The sequence below is a fragment of the Hippocampus guttulatus genome, chromosome 22 (assembly GCF_054856545.1).
Source record: "Hippocampus guttulatus isolate MCC_2025c chromosome 22, RoL_Hgut_1.0, whole genome shotgun sequence".
NCBI lineage: Eukaryota > Metazoa > Chordata > Actinopteri > Syngnathiformes > Syngnathidae > Hippocampus > Hippocampus guttulatus.
Genome location: NC_141282.1, coordinates 7,506,506 through 7,527,036, shown reverse-complemented (window position 1 = coordinate 7,527,036; position 20,531 = coordinate 7,506,506). Strand labels below are relative to the sequence as shown.

At 51.6% G+C, this 20,531-nt stretch overlaps 1 protein-coding gene across 2 annotated transcripts in view; it reads left to right on the top strand.

Annotated features, from left to right (window-relative positions):
- syt1a (synaptotagmin Ia) overlaps positions 1 to 20,127 on the top strand; it is a 35,222-nt gene extending 15,095 nt beyond the window's left edge. Inside the window, exons 3-10 of one of the 2 annotated variants that reach the window (XM_086103079.1) lie at positions 6,566 to 6,756; positions 8,761 to 8,933; positions 11,282 to 11,407; positions 13,603 to 13,770; positions 14,505 to 14,672; positions 15,633 to 15,750; positions 16,283 to 16,416; positions 16,845 to 20,127. In XM_086103079.1, coding sequence (XP_085959205.1) covers positions 6,576 to 6,756; positions 8,761 to 8,933; positions 11,282 to 11,407; positions 13,603 to 13,770; positions 14,505 to 14,672; positions 15,633 to 15,750; positions 16,283 to 16,416; positions 16,845 to 17,051 — 1,275 coding nt within the window. In that variant the 5' untranslated portion in view covers positions 6,566 to 6,575 and the 3' untranslated portion in view covers positions 17,052 to 20,127. The remainder of the gene's footprint in view (positions 1 to 6,565; positions 6,757 to 8,760; positions 8,934 to 11,281; positions 11,408 to 13,602; positions 13,771 to 14,504; positions 14,673 to 15,632; positions 15,751 to 16,282; positions 16,417 to 16,844) is intronic. The other variant, XM_086103080.1, reaches the window with a different exon arrangement.
- The last annotated feature ends 404 nt before the right edge of the window (positions 20,128 to 20,531 follow it).

Genomic DNA, 20,531 nt, shown 5'->3' with positions numbered 1-20,531 from the left:
AAGGTCACGGTATTTCCTCCCGACTCGGGGAACATTGAGGTCTGGAGCCGCTGCAGAAGCTCATCTAATGGTTCAGGAACGACTTTGTCCACACAGGCGTCACGTTTGAGGAAAAAAAAGAAAAAAGGTTGTTCTTTGGCAGGCGCCGCAGCCTCATGCCCAAAATAAGGCCCGTCACATCGTCACCTGCCACGTTTTAAATTAGCATGTGTCTAATTAACAGGCTCTGTGACGTTCCGCTCCTGTTTGCGAAAGGATGTTTGGACAAAAGCGAGGCTTTTAAACCACCCCGAATAGGCAGCCGCGTTTTATTCCGCGTCATTAAACCGTGCGGTTTGCTTCGAAAGCGTTGTTCATCTCCTTTTTTTTTTTTCTTTTTTTTTTCGTGATTTGTGATTGGATTTACCGTTTAAAAGCTGGGAGTTCGACGAAGGCTTTTAGACTTGGGATTTTGCAGTCGGCCTTCAGAGTTTGGGGCTTCGGATGAGTCCTCGGAACCCGAGCGCGTTCATCCTGTCTCGCTACGCGGCGTTCAAAATCCCGTCACTGTGTCTTCGGGATTAAATTCCCGCACGTAACGCGATATGGTCGCTATCTGTGTTTTCACCTCGACAATCGACCTTGATAAACGGATTCAGCGGGAGCCATTTTGCCCGAGACCGAAGACGAGAGGATGTGAGTGTTTGTTAGTCGTCGCAATGTTTTAGTCATTGTCAGAGGGTGTCGGCGCGGGCAAGTGACTGAGCAAACAGCTCATTCCGTTTCTTAACGCTTGCAGCAAGCAGGGAGAGGATGAAATAGCGTCGACGGAGCGTCTGTATAAATGGGATCGGCCAAGCTCGGCGACTCCCGCGCGGCGGTCACAGCTACCTTCCTCCAAATTGAGACGAGCGGCGAGATTGGACGCGGCTTCTGCGTTTTGGTAGCGACGGGGCGGCGCGTGTCAGAGGAAGTTATCTGCACAGTGCGCCGCCGGGAATTGGTGTCGACGAGATAGTGCGGCGCAGAAATGGGGATCCACGTACGTGCAAGCGAGACGGCGAGGCCTAAAAGTCACAACTTTGAGGGAATGCCCCAAAGTGAGACCTGAAAAGCGCAATTTACTCGCCGACCGTCATCCTACAAATTGTGTGCCCACGTAACGCATCTCAACTTTTGCATGTCAGAAAGGAGGAAAATTTAGCTGGTGGTGATCAATCTCTTTCTGGGAGGTTGCAAATAGCGACGTGTTTGCGCTCCAGCAGCCGCGCAAGTTTCGTTGGCGCTCATCACGGGAATGAACACTCGCCTGGTGACTAATTACGAAAAAACCTTCTTGACTCAAATAAACAGCCCCCTCGTCGAGCTCGTTTACTTGAATAATGCCGCCCCTCGACGGCCAAAATTCACCCGTGCGTAACTTGGACGACGACGCCGCCGCCGATTTGGCCGTCGCTCGCGGTGATAATGATCATGTTGGAGGCGGGAGGGTCTCTCTCCCGTTGCCTCGGGCGTCCTCCGCAACAGATGTTTCGGGGCAGATGCTTGCGGTGGAGTCTTTCGGTCAAGCTCGCTTTCCAAAATCCCCTTTTATCATCTCGCAGATGACAAAAGAAGCCCCCACCCCCCGGAAAAATAAGCGTCCGTCTCACCCACGGAGGCTTTTCCGACGGCGGACCCTCCATCTCCCTACCTCGACATCGCGGCTGCCTGCCGACTCGTGTTTTTCTGCGGCAATTTCGTCCCGATTTTTTTCAGGCTGTCTCGACGCGGTCGCCTCAGATCCCTATCGCCCGGGTTTGATGCCTCGCCGCTACAGAAACGTCTCGGGTGGCGTCTTGTGCGCCTGTCGAGCAAGCGCCACACGTGCCGTAAACCTTGTCGGGCGTCAAGATGTGGAGATGCGTTCAACAGCCAGCAAGGGTGTCCCAGTCAAATTTAAATGATGTCGTTGACGGTCCAGAAGCAAGCCCAGAAACGCTCGTTTGCCCGAATACGTTTTTTTAGCGACAAACTGCCAATACCTGTTCGTTGGGGCATCGGCCGCACGCTCTTCTTCAAGCGGCGCGATGAGTTTCAAAAGGCTGTCGTGTTCATTTAAAATGGCATCCGGATCGGTCCAAAGAAAAGAGCGTGTTCTTTTTTTTTCTCCGTCTCACTTGTCGTAGGAGGAGTACCCTGTCGACGAAAACAAAGCGAGCGCGTCTTCCGTGACGACTTTGAAATGACTTTTGGCGCGAGGAGGGAAAGCGGCGCGTCGTCAAAGACGACTTTCTTTGTGTCATCGTTGTTAACGCTGTGCCCCCATTGTGCCGCCATCATCTAATCACGGCGCTTATTTGCCGACGGTGTTTGTCTCCTCGCCGGTCTCTCGATGACACCGCGAGCAGATGAGCAACGTGACAATGTGTTTGTTGTTGTCTTCATTTGACTTTTGCTTCTCGGCGCCGTCGCTTGAATCCCACCCGGCCCGGCCGGAGCCTTCGAGAGGAACAGCGCTGGCCGATCTTAACTTCAACCGCTTTTACTTTCAAATTCATCCTCCCCGCAATGTGACGTTCACCAGTTTGGTCGCCCGGAGCAACAGTTGTTTCAGGCAACCATTTGCCATTTGTCTTTTAAAAACCTCTTCAGTCCAGAAATGCGGCGGCGAGCTTGATGCGCGGCGCGGTGGGAAGAGCTGAGCGGCGAGAGAAAAACGAGGCTGCGGCTCCCCAGCTCAGGAAATCTGGAGGAATTCACGTCAACGAGTCGGGAATAGCTGCGCTTCAGCGTCAAAAGGGCTTCATCCCACCGCTTTCTCCCTGCCACCGGTTGCCGGGCAGGCCCCCCCCCCCCCCACCCCCGGGGCGAGGCACAGGTTGAGCAAACGTCTTCCGTTGTCCTTCCGACTTGACCCTGCGACCTGGCCTTCTGCGCCAAGCTGAGGCGCCCCCCCCCCCCCTCCCATGGGCACGCTGCCTTGTTGGTGCAGGTCAGCGTCAACATTTGATGTCCGGGAAGCGGCCAGTGTGTTTAGCGGCGAGCCTTCACCCACCTCTGAGCGGCGGCAGAGTGGTCGTCTCCCACCCCACAGAGATTGTGGGTTCCATCCCCCCCCCCCGTCCCCCCCGGCCCTTGTGATTACGTTGTCGTGCCCCTGAAGGAGATATTGAATCCCGCTGATGCTGCATCACCACCGGGTGAGCGACAAGTCAGTCTGAGGGCCTTACCGATAAGACCTTGGTTTGAACTCGTACGCCATTTCCTTTAGTCGGAAAGGCCTTTAGTAACCGTTAGAACAGTTTGACCGCCTGCGCTGGCGGTGAAGACCAACAAAGAAAGATTCTGCAAACCGAAAGTGGCCCGCGATCCATCGGTGTGTCGGCCCTGCGTTTTGTCACGCCCACTTATCGATTTGGGTCCACTTCATTTTGTGGCTGAATGGCCGAGCCATTTTCTTCGGGGTGCCTTGTCTGTCATATAAATGGAGCGCTCGTCCCCTCCGGCAGAGCGCGCGCGCTGCCGCGGGAACAAGAGAAGAGCGATAAGGCTCGCGGACGGTTCCTTTCTTCCCTCTACTTAGCTTTGCGACGCTTTTGGAAGGCGTAATTGAAAATGTGGCGAAATCCTTGAGCCGAGGCCTTAATAGAGCTGTCGCGGCCTGGCAGCAAAGCGAGGTTAATAACTTTTTTTTTTTTTTTCCCCACTTGCATTCCCTCCAGAGATTGCCCGCAGGTGAGCAAAGAGGCCGAGCGGGACAAGGCGCAAGGAGCCACTTCCTTCTTCTTATCGGCCACCGCAGCCGGCGGTCACAAGGCGCCTTATTATATTTCTAAAGACGCGCCCCGCCGCGCGGGACACGTGTCGGCAGCCGGCCGGCGTCCCGCTCGTGACTGACAGCCGCAAATGACTGCGTTGGTTCACTAACCGCGCCTTTTACTCGAGGGGAGCCGTTCCAGGGCCGGTGACATTTGACTCTTACGTGCTAAATTCAACTCTCTAACCTCGTCAACCTTTTTGGTAAGAAAGAAGAACTCCGGACCCAACAAACCCAAAACTCTGCTCACACATCAGATAAATATCATCGCCTCTCTCGACTCGACAGCATGCTAATTAAACTGTTGCCGTTTGGACCCGAACAAGTGTCCTCGCGCTGATTAGTTTCGATTGGTTTATCCGGGATCTGCGAGAAGGACCCGATTCCCGAGCCGGCGAGCGTCATGAAAAACCCGCGAGTGGTGTCGAAGCGGTCGTCCGCGGCGACGCGCTCGCAGGCAATCAGACTTGATTAGCGGGTTTTTCACGGCCGCCCTCGTACGCCGAAATAAAACGCGTCTGCCTCCGCTCTGCGTGCTCCGTATCGATCCACGTTATTGATCGTGGCCCAATTAAGCCTGCCTCTTTTGATGCTAGCCTGACAATAGCATTGGGGCGTTGTATCGGAGGTGAACGGTTAGCAGGTAGTTATTGAGCAAAAGGTTCGAATTGGGGAACCTTTTGAAAATCGCTCCCCTGAAGACATTTTGCCTGAGCCGCGGGAAATTTGCGCAGGACGGGTCGTCAGCAAAAGCCACGTCTGCCGTTTTGCTTTGACGCGGCGTTTTGCGGCTCATTTTCCAGGGGACTTGGCGTCGGAATTCATTTCAGTTGACATTTGTCGATAGTTAGCGAGAATTATCGATAAATGGGTTGTAATTGCTGATTTACCGCATGATTAACTCATTGAAAGGTACAAGAAGAATGTGAATCGTGTTCCTGCTTCCCGCCCGACGGACCTTTTTGTATTCATACAGGCGCTGGTGTATGGGTTTCTTTTTTTGGGGCGGGAAGAGTATGACGGCGGCACCGTAGCATAGCGAGGTAAGCGGCCAGGGAAGTGACCCAGATAGAGAGAAGGGAACTGTGTGTTGTTTCCAGCATTGGCGCTGCGTTTGGGGACCTGCTGGGCCATCTGGCTGCTCTGTAATTGGGTTGAAGGTTTACAGCCGATGGAGCGGATTCTATTCTTTCTGTCTGCGTTGTAGATCTTTTTCGTGATTTCATTATATGCAGACGGCTGTGCCTTGACTTCCTCGAGTGTCCCAACGTTGGAGTTTTTTCAGTCACAAGTCATCACTTGGAAGGTAATTTTTTTTTTTGGGGGGGGGTGCAAAATTTGAGTCGCGTGCGATTCTGTGATGCCCTCGCGCGTGGGAAAGGAGAGCCAAATCGCATCCGTTCATTGAACGGGGCCGAAGGAAATGAGAGCCGTCACACGGAGCTGCTGTAAGGCACGGCTGCAAACCATATTTACCACTCGCCAGGCCACGCCCCTTAAAGCCACATCCAACAAACAAATACGACACTGATGACACTTTTTTTGTTAATGACTCCAATTGCTTTTTTTTTTGTTTGTTTTAATTTACACATGACTACATCTCAGAATATCGACCAAAGTAATGCATTGGAAATATTTCTTCATATTATAAATCCGATTTAATGCGTGTCTTTTTTTCCCGCCTGCCGGAACATCGAATGTGACACTTCAGTGGAGTGGAAAGGATGCGCCGCGGTGTCGCGCAGGGAGCAACGAGCGGCCATTTTGTGCTTGTTTTGCTTAGAGGTCGTCTAAACGGCGCACGGGGGGCCGGATGTATGCTATGCATGATATTCCCGCACAAACACGAGGGCACTCGGAAAAGGTCACCGCCGCTTCGGCTTTATCCCGTGAAACGAGCTGAAGTGGATCTCTCGCCGCTAGAGGAGAGCGAGCGGGAGTTGGCGTGCCAAAGGAGGATGAGTCACGAAGGTGGAAAAGGTAGCACGACAGCGTTTAGATCCAAGCATCGCTGCCTACTGTCGTTTGAAAGCGTCAAGCGGGAGGCGGCGTGGAAGGCATCATGAAAATTTGGCCCATTTCAAGCAGTTTTTCACCCTGAGATCTGAAACATTCGGTCATCTTGTCTAGGGAGAGTAGACGCACAAGAAAAAGAGAGAGAAAAAAAACCTTCAAGGGGCCAGGCCTGACATACACAGGAACTGTCGGCCATTTTGTTCTGAAGGGGCCATTTCCAGGTTGCCTTTAGCCGTTTTTACGGTCGTCCTTCAAAGGCGAACTCCTCTTGGAGATTTTTCATGAATTGCGACCAAGTTTGAAGCGCTTCTACTCGACAGAAGGACTCCGCTGAAATTGAAAGAATTTTTTTCTTTTTTTTTTTTGTCATTGTTTGTGGGCGGAGCAAGGTTAATGACTCACTCTCAAGCACAAAAACACCCTCATCGCTCCCATGTGGCTTTGGTGGTCCAGGTGATTTTTACATGTGTGCTTAGTCGTGTCTTGTTGACACAAACACACGTGCGGCGGCCTTTCGGGCCGTCTTGCAAACACGCGATTCAATTAAATCTGAAAGCGGCGCCGACATTTATTGCCCGCGTCGCACGGGGCTAATAAATAATCTCCCGTTTAAGCAAAGCGAGAGCAGCTTTGTTGTGACTACACGTGCTTAGCTGTCCAGACTTAGTTGGCAGATGCCGGCGCGCCTCACCAAACCTCGTCTGTCCGAAGGAAGTCGGGTTAAAAATATATATATATATTTTTATGTCTTTGTCTGTTGTGATGACGCAGGCTCGGCAAGATGAACGAGAGTCGGAGGGAAGCGCTGGCGGCGGCCCCCGCGCCCACCGCCTCCTCCTCCTCCTCTTCCTCGTCGTCCGGCAACACCACCAACATGGCGGGCGGCCCCGGCGCCGGACCCAAGGACGAGGCCTTCTCCAAGCTGAAAGACAAGTTCATGAACGAACTCAACAAGATCCCACGTGAGTGGTCCCCGACGATGTCGACTCCAAATTGAAGGTGAAATAACGGTACGCTGGCGATGCGGCGCTGCAGCGAGAACAATTTTGTCAACAAATGAATAGTCACGGAGGAGAATCGGAGAATTCTCTCAGCGCCAGTTTGAGAAGCTTGATGGACCTTTTGTCATCCAAATATTCAAGTTATGCAAATGAATCACTGCTGCCATGCTTTTTTTTTTTTTTTTTTTTAATCTTTGCAAAGCAGCAACATCCACATCCTGCATCCTCCGGGTGGCATCTCGCTCGTTACTTTCACACCTGCCAGTAGAGTGGCGCACATACATGTTGGCGAGTGAAATCCACGTGTGAGCTTGCAGCGCGTCATCCGGCCCGGTTAAATATAGCAGCAATTCGCACCGCGGGGAGAGAAGCTCCTGTGGAAGAGTAGTGGCCCTATTTTCAACAAATACGCACCGAGACATTTACGAGTGCCCGCGGAGAAATGCCTGCGCGTGTTTACCAAAATAAAATTGCATCGAGATGACAGGCGCAGCTTCAGAGGTCGTTGCCAAGGTTAAGGAAATGATGCAAACCTGCACGGAGCAGTCATATGCTACGCTACAGCAAAAATAGAATCCAAAGTCTGAAAATTTGACGCTAAAAAGAGCGAGTCATAAAACATGTCGCCGGTGATTGTGCCTGTAAGTTGGCCGCCATGTCGAGCGCCCGATTGCATTCTCGGCAGAACAATGAGATTCCATTCTGGAAAGATGAGGTGGATTATTAGCCGGATCGCCTTCTCCTCTTCCTTCATGAAGGACGCGCGTGTCACGTTGTTTGCTTCAACAAGCAAACCCGGCGGAAGACGGAGGAGCGGCCGCGCTGCCGCTCGCGGTCGTCATAGCGAGACGTAACGGCCAAGGTTAATTGAGCCAACAGGCTTTTGCCATATTGGATGAGTTCAGCGCGGTGGGCGAAGTTTGAATAACACAATCGTACAACACTGACATTTACAATGGAAAGAAGTTGACGCTTTTTTGCCACATTTTCTGCTGCGCTTGGGGTGGACTCTGTGCTGCTCCTCCTGGTGTGCGCCCGGAGGTAGTACAGTCGCGGACATAAGGATAAAAATTGCTACACGGAGTAAGCCGCAGTAGTTTTAGTCATTCTTTGTAGAGGATAAAAAATATATGCCTGTGAGAGTCGAGAGAATAATGAGACATCTCGACAAAGACAACCAGCTCTTGACAAAGTATGTCCGGGAGGAGCTCAATTTAGCTTCATGGAAGTGAACCTGGCATGAATCTTCTTGCATGTGGACGCGCGCTTCTACATTGTTTTCAAAACGAAACAGTCCGTATTCAATGAAATCCTCTCACAATTCAGCGCGGACAATTCCGCAGCTATTTGAAGCTTGCGAGTCTGACATTTTTTTTGGGGGGGGGGGGGGGGGCGGGGGACATTTTTCAACATGCACCTTTAACGTCTCGCTCGGCGTAACAACAGATAAGCAGTTGAAGGGCTTTGTACATCTCGCCTTTTATTCCCCCCGCTCTGTCCCTCTTGTGCTATTTTTCTCTGGAGAGAAGACACTCGCACAATGTCGTTAATTAGGGGAAGCTTTTATGGCTTTCTGGGACTCGGGCCGGCTTTAATTAAGGAGCTCGCAAGTGCTTCTCATTGGCCGACGTGTGCTCGATGAAGATGATAAGGAGCGTCCGGGAGGGTGCGCGAGTAGAATAATTAGCATGCCTCGTTTCCAAAAGGGAATTTGGTTTTGTGTATTACTCTCTTCCCCCCCCCCCCCCCCCCCCCCTCCCACGCAAGCTAGTTTCGTCTGGCTTTTCTTTTTTCTTTTTTTTACCACAAACCCGTAGAAGCGAGCGATAATAATAATAATAATAATAGATTTTATTTATAAGCGCCTTTCAAGACACCCAAGGACACTTTACAATAACAAAAAACACAAAACAATACGGGTTGAGCAGCGATGTGATCCGATGCGGCTTCTCGTCCCCTCCGCAGTGCCGTCGTGGGCCATCGTGTCCATCGCCTTCGTGGCCATCATCCTGGTGCTGGCCTGCTGCTTCTGCGTGTGCAAAAAGTGGATCTTCAAGAAGAAGAACAAGAAGAAGGGCAAGGACAAAGGCAAAAACGCCATCAACATGAAGGACGTCAAGGACGGGGCCAAAACCGAGGTAGCGGCCCGTCGGCGCCGCGGTTCAAGATTGACGAGCGACCGCAACGCTTTGGGGTTTTGCCGCGAACGCGTTTCTTGAAAGTCGCGGTTGTGCTCCGAGCGACGGCCAAAAAGAGAGTCGAGCTCAAACGTCGCGAAAGGGAGAAACGCTCAGATTTTCTGGCGCTGCCTGTAAATCACTGATTGATTTGACGTTGCGTTTTTTGGGGGGGGTTGGGGGGGGCAAAGCTTCACATCTGCGTTGCATGGGTATTATTCTGACCACGGCTAACACGTTGCTCCCCTTTTTTTGACGATGAATATTTAAAATCGTAACAATGTTCAGATTTCTGTGATCTTTTTTGGGTTTGTCCCATGAAGCGGCACGCGCCCCGAGAAATGACAAAACGGGACGTGATTTGATCCAACTTTGAATGCGAACAGTTTGCGAGCTAAACCCCACCACCGCTGGCGATGTTTTTCCAAAGCGCCCGGTTTATTGTGCCTTTACGCTGGGTTCTACTCCACTTTTGGAGGGGCCACCGTCATTTCTCGGCGTGTTGCTCCTGTTGACTCCTGCGTGTGTTTTGTTTTAATTTGTGTTTCTTCCTTCTATGTCCTCCTTATCTGTGTTGTGTCTGATGACTGTGCGGGATGGTCGCTGGCGGTAGGTTTCCCAATTGCTGTTGGATTTTCTTAAGCCTGCTGCTCTGATGTTCTGATCGTTTTGCGATAGCCTCTTGACGACGGCCTAACCCCCCGTTGAGCCCGACTTTATGTAACTATGCATACAGTACACGTCGAGCCCTTGTACTGTGTATATGTGCGTACACGCTGCCTATGCGCATATATACGACACGTATGATAAGACGGGCCTGAGCGACACCGATTGGTTGCCGGGCGAGCCTCCCGCGTTTTCGACACCAGCCTACCGCCAAATTCGACCCGGTGTCCAATTGGATCTTTTTTTTTCTTCTTCTTATTCTAAGCGGGAGACCAATCCGGAGACCAATCGGCATTGTTCAGCCTTTTGCTTTCACTGGAGCGAACTGGCCGACTGACTCAGAAGAACCACCCCCTTCCTCCCCCCTGATAGTACTTGCGCAAGCACCCATTTGCTGGCATGACGCTTGGATGGCGCATTGGCATAAGAGAGGGGCTCCAGGGGGATGGATGGCGACCGATCTTTCGGGCAGGGGTCCTCAATTCAAGCGTAGGGAGAAAATGCCTTGGGGGCATTAGAATGGAGAAGATGCAAATGAATTCACTCAAACCGACTAAAATAAGATTTGGTTCCGTTCCTACGTATACTCAATAAAATAACATTGGGCATCCCAAAGTGCCTGAACATCGAATAAGATCAACTTGAAATTCCAAAGAGCATTTCTAAAATTGCTCACTCATTTGGTACGTGAGCAACGCAACCTGATCTGAGCAGACCAATGCCTGTTTTGTCGTGTTGTAAAACATCGGTTGTCACCGCTTGGCCGCCACGCATGCACCCGCTCGCTCCACTCGCTAAAGCTGATCTGAATAAAGTCAACCGTATCCATTTGTGGAAGTCAAACACAAATGTCAAGTAGAGGTGTAACCTTTAAAATTGAAAAGCCAAAATAGTCCCTATTCCAAATGTGCCCCCACACACACACACACAAATTGAGGACCTCTGCTTTAGGCTGACACTGACGATGATGATGCGCTGCTGATGATGTTTGAGGGTGTCACTACTCGGGATTGGGTTGCGGTGACGCGGGAGCACCACAGAGAATGCCGTGCATGCCAAAGAAGCGGGGGGGGGGGGGGGAACAAAACGCCACTCTCGGACGGCAACTGTTCGATGCCGAGTGAATGACTTTTGAGCCTCTTGGAATCGCATGTTGAAGCCAACTCCCCCACCATCAAAACCACCAGCACCCCCCCCCCCCCCCCCCCCGCTAACCCGGCACCCTCCCCACCCGCCCAGGCTACCGAGGGTTGATCCGACTTGAACTGACACCAAGGCAACTGTGATCTCTTTCCAGAAGATTTTTTTTTCTCTCCTCTTCTCTGTGTGTCTCTGCGTCCTTTTTGTCTTCTCGACGCCTGCCCGTTGCGCTCATCTGCGGTGCCGTGCTGTGATCTTTCCTCCGGACGGGCCATCGGGGGAGCGAGGCTTTAGTGCATCTGGGAGCATGTTCCCGTGTTAACCGTTGTGTGTTTTAGTGCTTGCTGCCCCTTCCTCCTCTTCCTCCACCCTTCAAATGTCCTCAATCAAGCGGCAGCCTTTGCAGGAGTCGGTCCGCCGAGCCGGCAGCGGGGGGAGCAGCGCCGTCGCCCGGGCGGCCCTGGGGCGAGGCGGCACTGACTCTTGGTGGGTGTCTCCTCCAGGCCTTGAAGGATGAGGAGGACGCCGAAACGGGCCTGACGGAAACGGAGAAAGAGGCCGAGCCCAAGGAGGACCAGAAACTGGGCAAATTACAGTACTCGCTGGATTACAATTTCACCGAGAACACGGTGAGACACCGCCGGAGACAGCGAGCTCTCCCCCGTCGTTTGTCTGGTGTTTTTTGTCGTAAGTATGTGCCCGGGACGTCACGGCTGCCGACCGCTGCTTTTCATAGATCGAATTTTGTCAGCTCTTTTCTCTCACTCATTTGTATCAATGTCGCATTGTGGCGTAAATCCCCCCCGCCCCCGAAGTTGGGATTTGAGTTTGCTTGCCTATCCCGAGTAGGCTATTTAGCGAAGGCTACCATTTGGTTGCGGGAATTCCCAGCGGGGCTCCGGCGTTGCGCTCCTTTGTTTCCGCTCGATTGGAAAACATCCCGCCGGCAGATCCCCATCTGCTTCCTTTGGTTCCGCTGGCTGACTTTTAAAAAGCAGACGATGCAGGACCGACGTTCGCCGGCCAGATGTTGTGTGACGGATAAGCGACGCGCTGACTGAACACGCCGTCCCTCCCCCGTTGGGACGAGCCGACTCTCCGGTGATGTGCGCGGCTGACAGGAAGCGCAATTAGCTCGGAGACGCGATCGTTTGCCTTCGTCTTGGAAACAAAACATTGGTCGCGGCACCCGCTTGAGAATTGCCGGACAGTATGGACGTGAGCGTGGCCGCTGTTCGTTCTTGGGTAGAGACCAGTCACTGATGCTACCGTTAAAAAAAAAAAAAAAAAAGTCCGTTCTGGGATGGACCTAAATCCCTCTTCTGTTCCCTTTGATCTCACCGACCTTCTCGCGAAACTCGACCGCCGGGCCAAGCTCAACCCCGAATGCCATTCATATGTCGAAAAAGCCAGCTCTAAAAATGCTGCCGTCAAATTAAAAGCGCGCGCAGCTCTTGGTCTCCTTTGTGGAGTGCTTCTCCTCCAGGAGACGACTGTTCACCGGTGGCCTTTGTCGGCACTCAAGTAAAAGAGTGCGGAATGCTTAATGACACTTGTAAAAGTCAAAGGACTGCGCACAATATTAGCGCTCAACTCAAGGATGACTTTCGCCGTGACAAATTGCGGCGTCATTTCACAGAAAGGGCCTTGCGCGTGGACAATATCATACTTTACGGCAGGCGGTGGTTGCGCTGCGAAGAAGCTGAAGCGTAATGAAGGGAAGGCGCGTGACAACGGCCGCAGAGGAGGCGGCCGTCTATCGCGCTGGCCCGAAAGCTCCGCGGAGACGCCTTCCCGATGAATCCTTATCGAGGAATTAAACCACCGTTGTCTTAACCGTTGCTCTCAAAATATTCCACCTGTTTAAATGGAACGTAACCCCGATCCCGATGGAGGGGGCTATACTGCATTATCGTAATTACACTTTTAATCTGGCGCACCACCTCTGCGTTGACGCACCGAGTCGCGATTCCCAACCATCGCGCGCCAAGTCCGTTCGAGTTGATTTTGTTTTGCGGTGTTTTTATGTGTTCCCGCCGGCCGACCGCAAGAGCGAGCGGCCGCGGCTGAGCCGGCCCGCGACGCATCGGTGCGGCGAAGCCGGCGGAAGCGCCTTAGCGGCGCGTAGAGCGGCGCAAACAGTGAAGCAGATGTGCAAACAGTGTGGCGGGTGCGATTACAAGCGCCGCGCGCCCGCCCAGGTCACGTGATGTTGCTTTTTCAGATCTTTTCAACGGCGGGGGTAAAAATCCCCTTGCCGCGCCGGCTCATGAAACACAAATTTGTCAGGAAGGCGGCGAAAAAAAGCTCCAACATTGATTTTTGTTTTTCTCCCATCCGATCGGCCCCCGTTTTCTTTTGGTGTTATTTTACCCTGACCTGATATGCTTCCAGGATTTCGATGGCAAGTTGATTGAGGAAGAAGCTCGGTCGCCTCTCGCGGGGCCAGATGACTGGCAGGTCAATCGGACCGCCCGGCGCACTTGACAATTATAAGCCACGTCTCCTGACCGACACGCCGCGGCCACCGGCTGATCCGGACAACCCCCAACACCTCGATGGTTGAAAATCTTGTCACGTAGAGAGAACGTATCAAAAAAGAAAATTGTGGCTTTAAGGCACACATACAACACAGGCTAAGTCAAGGTGCCAATCTAAACATTGAAAACCTATAAAAGGAATATCGCATTTAAAAAAAAAAAAAAAAGTGTTCCAGCATTGGCGCCGAGCATGAAATCCTCCTCCCAGCGGTTGAGAATCATCCCGGATGTTCTCGACATCCGCTGGGATGACGTGACGCCTTTTGTCTCTTTCCTCCGCTCAGCTCATCGTGGGGATCATCCAGGCGGCCGAGCTTCCCGCCATGGACATGGGCGGCACGTCCGACCCCTACGTCAAGGTTTACCTGCTGCCTGACAAGAAGAAGAAGTTTGAGACCAAAGTCCACCGCAAGACCCTCAATCCCGTCTTCAACGAGCAGTTCACCTTCAAGGTAACGTTCCGCTTTTTTTTTTTTCTTCTTCTTCTTCTTCCCCGCTCCTGATTTGCATACGGGCTACGGTGCGCAGACGGCAGCCAGCTGGCGCATTAACAAGCTTCTGACAAAACAGATCACACGCCCGCGCGGCAGATGCCGAGCCCGCGCCGTCGCGCATGCGAGGCTTTTGCTCGGCGGCGAGGAAACTTTGTGCTCGCCGCCGTTTTTTTACCCCATTGGCCTCCTTGCTTCCAAATATGTCGTGAGCAAGCCCGGGTGCGGTCGCGGCCGAGCTACGCCGGGCATCTTTGCGCAATGTCAGCGAGTCACACCGATTGAGTCCCGCAAATCACATGACTTGAACACACCGCTAGAAATCACACAGGAAGCCAGCCCCCGCCCCCGTGCAATCATACAGTTCGCATCAATTCGCTGTGGCGTGAATAGTTTTCAAATCGTCGTGATCTTTTCGGCACACTCGATTGCAGTTTGAATTTTTGGGATCAAATAGTCGATCTTGCGTTGAGAACTTGAGTGGACCAGCGTGAGCCATGAAACTCCAGGGCTCCCTCCAACTCTGCCCCCACACCTCCAAGCTGGCAACTCGGTTGCCATGGTTACGAACATGGCCGCAAAGTCGTTCATACCGAGCACAGTCAGCGTTTCGGCAAATAAAAAGCACGCCTCGACCGACCCCTGGCGAGAGACCGCCACCGCACCCAGGCCACTCTTGACTTTTTTTCCTTCAGGTTCCCTACGTGGAGCTGGGCGGGAAGACCCTGGTGATGACGGTCTACGACTTTGACCGCTTCTCCAAGCACGACGCCATCGGCGACATCAAGGTCCCCATGAACAAGGTGGACTTCAGCCACATCACAGAGGAGTGGCGAGACCTGCAGAGCGCCGAGAAGGAGGAGGTGAGCGCCAAACGCCAAGCGGCGCTTAATCGCACGGCCACGCTTTCCCCTTCGATTAATACCCGGCGCGCCGAACGGTTCGGGAGATTCAATTTCCACGCTAAATGTCATGGCGCGCCCTTGCACGTTGCCACGGCAACCTGCTTCTTAGCACCGCCGTTGCTCCGTTTTAAAGGTTAATTGCGACAGCGCGAGGTGGGCCGGGCCGCCGCGCTTTAACTTGAAGGCCGGCGCCCGGAAGCGTTTCCGCAATGTGTTGCAAGAGGGCAGGAAAATGTGCTTGTTTGTCGTCAAATGGTGGACTAAATGGACTTTTCCGGGCCGTTTGAAAAGAAAGCACAAATGTATTGGGACAGCGTGTTGTTGAGGGGCTCAGCTTGCCCGCCTGCCTCACCGCTCCGAGCTTCTGGGTCTGGATCTCTGCTCCGGCCTGCCTGTGTGGAGTTTTGTATTTTCCCCCCCCCCAGAGTTCGCTGTGATTCCTCTGTTACGGCAACATGGCTTCCTAAAGCCATGTTTAGCCATTGAATCAGTTCATTTTAATTAGCATGTAGCTAACGATCGCATTTAATGGAGCCGAGCTTCGGCTCCCCCCCCCCCCCCCCCTCTGGGGAAATGAAATGTTGTCAATTGAACGCCAAAGTATTTTTGCGGGCTTCACTTTATCTCTATTACGGTTCTGCTCGGTGGGCGCCGCCATTAGCTGCTGAACAGCAACACATGCGTGATTTATGATGTCTACACATTTATTGCAAAGAGACAAAGTTGCCACCTACAGCTCATTAAAAGCCAATAAACGGCTTCGGACTTGCCCGACGGAACGCGCGGCAATGACTGTTAACGGAGCGGTGTTTCCCAACCGTCATTTGAGTCCGGGCACGTATTTCACGCCACGCCGCCAAACAAAAACATGACCGACGACTTGCTTTTTTTTTTTTTTTTTTTTTGTTGCCGCCACAGCAAGAGAAGCTGGGCGACATCTGCTTCTCGCTGCGCTACGTGCCCACCGCCGGCAAGCTCACCGTGGTGGTCCTGGAGGCCAAGAACCTGAAGAAGATGGACGTGGGTGGCCTTTCGGGTGAGCTTTTACTTGACACGATCCGGATGTCGGAACCGCTCACTGATCAGCGACTTGCTCGAACCGCTTTTGCTGCAAAATTGTCACATGAGGAGCGTGTCGGCCCTTGCGTGTCATACAAGACACTCAAAAGGCACGCGCTGACATCGCGTGCCAGTCTGTGTGGCGAGAGCGCGCGCGTATGGGGCGGCAAGGGCGAGGCCGAGAGTCACCCGCGGCCGCGCCGCTCACCGCGACCGATCCAAAGTGACACGAGGGCCGGCGAGATGACGGCCGTTCTATTTTTAACCTGCTTTGAGATTGATTGGGCAAAGCCACAAACTCCCAGCGTGCAATTCTCTCGCCGCCGCCGCCACCGCCAATAATCCCGCGCCTCGCCACCCGAGCGGAAAATATCCGCCAAAAAGGCGCGCCTGCAAAGCGGTGAGAAGACGAGCTCCGGGGAGCGCGGCGCTATCCCTCCCGCCCGCGCGGCCAGGGTGAGTCCGGGCTGCGAGACGTTTTCTTGAGGGGCGTGTCTGTTGCGCCGCAGATCCGTACGTGAAGATCCACCTGATGCAGAACGGCAAGCGACTGAAGAAGAAGAAGACCACCATCAAGAAGAACACGCTCAACCCCTACTACAACGAGTCCTTCAGCTTCGAGGTCCCCTTCGAGCAAATCCAGGTACCCTCTTCCTTTTCCCCTCCGTCCTTCATACGGTAGCACGAGTTACGATGAATATCGATCTCATACGATGCGACACGTTGCCCAATTTCGGTGCCGATGCAGAGCCGTAAGATAAAACAATAGACATTGTTGTTTTTTTCTTTCTTTCTTGTATTCTGTCATGCTTTCCCTCATCGATGTACTATGAGCTCCGGGTTGCGATTTCAATCTTTCAAAATAAGACGCCGATACTGTCCTCCCAATCCGAAGGTGGAAGTTTTGCACCATGAGACAAAACGAGACAACCCAAATGTGGATACTTGATGACGGCATCTCGATATTTTAAGATGGTGTTGGGACACATAAGATGCGATAACGACGTCGAGTCAGTCGGGATTTTTTTTTTTTTTTCTTTACTCGGCTCCTGTGTGTACGCGTGTGTGTAGAAGGTGCAGGTGGTGATCACGGTGCTGGACTACGACAAGATCGGCAAGAACGACGCCATCGGCAAAGTCTTCGTGGGCCTCAACAGCTCGGGCACGGAGCTGCGCCATTGGTCCGACATGCTGGCCAATCCCAGGAGACCCATCGCCCAGTGGCACGTGCTCAAGCCCGAGGAGGAGGTGGACGCGCAGCTCTCCACCAAGAAATAGGCAGGAGCCCCCCCCCCCACACACCCCCTCAACCCTTCAACCGCCCCCCCCCCCTCGCCTCGCCCGTCGCCTCCTCCACGCTTCTAGTGGAAAGGGGGGTGGGGGGTGCAAGGTATGTGGGGGGGGGGCACACGAGGCCGTCCAAGTATTTATTGCGTCAGGAACACTGGTATACACATTTTGACTGAACCTTTTCTTCCATTTTGTGACCTTTCTTGAAATTATGCTTTGATCAAATCTTTGGTTAAATGTTGCTTTGGTGTGTGTGAGTGATGACATTGTCAAACAATTGAACGCATACGTGTCCCCCCCCCCAAAAAAAATATGAAATAGTGGGTGATTTCATTTATTGGAACTCATCAGATCATGATATACATTTTCCATGTCCATTTTTAACAATAATGATTTTACCAATGAAAATTCATCACTGAATAGAAATTAAAAGTGACTTTTTTTTTGAGAATGCAGATGTTCTGCTTTTTCAAAAATCAAAATGTGGCCCCTGGAGCAACAAACACTGCCCCCCCCACCCCTTCCCTTTCCTGCCACCCCCCCCCCCCCCCCACCTCTTCAATTGCCAGTCTGTGTAAATACCTCAGTGATAGCCATGCCTCTGTATCCTCGCCATCAGGGTCTCTCTCGTCGCTTGGTCGTCCCCCCCCCCCCCCATCAGCCCTTTGGCCAGGCCCCGCCCCAGCCCCTCCTTCTTTTAAGCAATATGATGTGTAGAGACGACAGCATAGCGCATGACTGACACACTTGTACATAGATGACGTCCATCCGTCCGTCCATCCGCGCGCCGTACTGTAAACTGTGTACGTGATGCAGGCCCACGCATTTCCAGTTGACGTGTTTCTATGTTGTTCTAGCTGGATGTTTTGACGAAAGATGTTCTATTTTAAACGCGTGTACATGGCGCACATACGTGTGTGTGTGAAAGTGTGTGCGTGACCGAGTGTGAACCAGAGCCAATATGATGCAACCCAGGACTTCTGAAGAATACTCCGTTACGACATTCCAAAATAGGCATTTGCATTATTGCATTATATGCGCGCACTAGCAAACGTCCAAAAGACTAACTAACTGCTTTGGTTATTTGAAGGGGGGGGGCTATAAGCACATGATTTCTTAAGAATTTTTTCTACTTATTCGTCAGTCCGAGGGTCCTCGCTTCGACTCAAGCGTACGACGAATCTCGCATCCTTTTGCTCTACGCCCCCGCTGAAGTCGAGCCATCATGATAAAAGCACCAAGTTGTCGCCGTCGTGTCCTTATCTCTTTACCCCCTTTTTTTTTTTTTTTTGGTTTGTTTGTTTGCCTTGTCGGCCGGCGTCGCTGCTTTTTTGTTGTTGTTTTGTTGGGTTCTTTTCCCCCAATTGCAGAAGACAAAAATCGCCCTCAGGGGACGCCGGTACGTAAACACTGCCATGCGCCAGGAGGTTAAGCTCCCTTGCTCCTCGACGCAGGAGGGGAGCTCCTCCGTCGAACACTGTTTGGGAACAAAACGAGTCCTGGCCTTCAGTTGCCTCTTCGCAGACGCCATTTTTTTTCACTGCCAATCCTTGCGCCCATTTGCACCCTCGGATTTTTGCTGGTTTGCGAATAGTCGTCAGGGTGTGAAAACATGATGACAGAACCAGAGAGCTAGCGGCTAGCTTATTTCCGGTCGCGTTCTTTACAACATTTCTTACGCACACTCACGGCACACCACCAAACAAAAATGGCCACACACACACACACTGATTACTCGGTGTGTAATGTGGATGTGTTAAACATAAACTATTATTCTGTTTGAATGACAACAGGTGGTGACAAAGGTGAATTGTACCTTCTGCCATTTTGTTGAAGCGCATTTAATTGTTATGCCTATCGCTATAAGTCGCTGGCACTGATATATTTCTAGGAAATAAATTGGATCATTCCAGTGGTTGGGAATGACCGCTTTTCGATGTTTATATCAAATCTCGTGTCCGGGTAGTTAGTGAGGGGGGGACTTTTTTTTTTCAGCATTGTCGTGTAGTTGGCATAGCGCCATTTGCGGAGAAGCTACCCATCACCACCATTCCGCGGGTGTCTCGCCAGACGCCCACTTTGTGTGTCACTGTGATGCCGTGCGTGTAGACTTTGCGCTAGTTTGCTCCGTAGTGACGTCGCCGATTTACCGCCAAGAGAGTTTGGTGAGCACTGTGCAATACTCCGCGTGCGGGTGTTCATTCCATCATCTGAAAATGGCGAAATTCCGAGCGAGGAAGCAGCGACGACGTTCCCCATTTGGTTTGGTTTTCCTCTGGTGTGCGCGTGAGTGTCTGCGTATGTGTGTGTGTGTGTGCGCGCGTGTGCCTGAGTGTGTACACGCGCACAGTTCAGGGAGTTAAATACCAAACGAGCTCTCCATATCTCTGTGGGTGTGGGTGTGGGTGTACATATTTACATACAAAAATGTATATCTATGAGAATTATGATAATCTAATCTTCTTTTACGTGTCGCCATCCTTTTCTAATGGAGGTTACAATGTTGAATGTACAGTTCGGACCGTGTTGGTGTTGGTTAGATGTACTTTGCACTTTTATTTTGTACAAAAACGACGTTTTACACCCTCCTTTTGTGTCATTTTCAAGCTCCTCCCCTCCCAAAGAAGAAAAGCAGCAAATTTTAAAGAAAACGTGTTGGAGGGGAGAAAGAAAATGTGCAAAGTAGAAAAGGGGCAGGAAAGTGGTGGCAGCGCAGGAAAACAAAAAAACTCGACTAAATAAAAGCCATTCAACTGCACCGCCGCACCAAGCTCCGCCTCTGACGATTACCTGCACCAATCAGAGCAAAGCGGTGTGAAAAGGACGTGAAGATCCTCGTTGCCTTTGCTGTTTCCAAAACTGCCTGCTTAGCTATTTTGTGAGTTTTCTCCTCTGTGATCTCGTAAAATTGTTCATTCTTTTTCTTTTTGATTTGATTTTCTCTGTGAGTGTGTGTGTGCGTGTTGTGATTAACTCTGTGGAGTTTTCTGTTGTTCTATAACTTCATAATCTACAATGATCAATCAATAAAAAAAATATTTTATTTCCCTGTTGAGATACAGAAGCCACACGTGTCCTGTCGTCAATAATCCGCTCACTGTCTGCCGCCCCCTAGCGGTAACATAGCAGACAGTAAGGCTTGGTGACTCGTGTCACTACTGCCATCTGATGGCAGTGATGGTGAACCACACGACCATAGATAAAGATTAAGATGTACTTGATTAAAATGGTATTTTTTTTTTACATCTATACATTTGACGCTTGCTTACGAATAAACATAACTTACACACACACGCATATATATATATAAATTGATGTTTCATAAAAACAAGCTATTTTTCCGCACAGAAATGAACGGAAGCGACGCAGTAGTGCCGGTATTCCTTAATTGTCGATTTTCAGTCTATAACTTGAATATATGCTAAATTTTTTGGACATTTTGTGTCCAAACTGGGACTCCATGTCTTG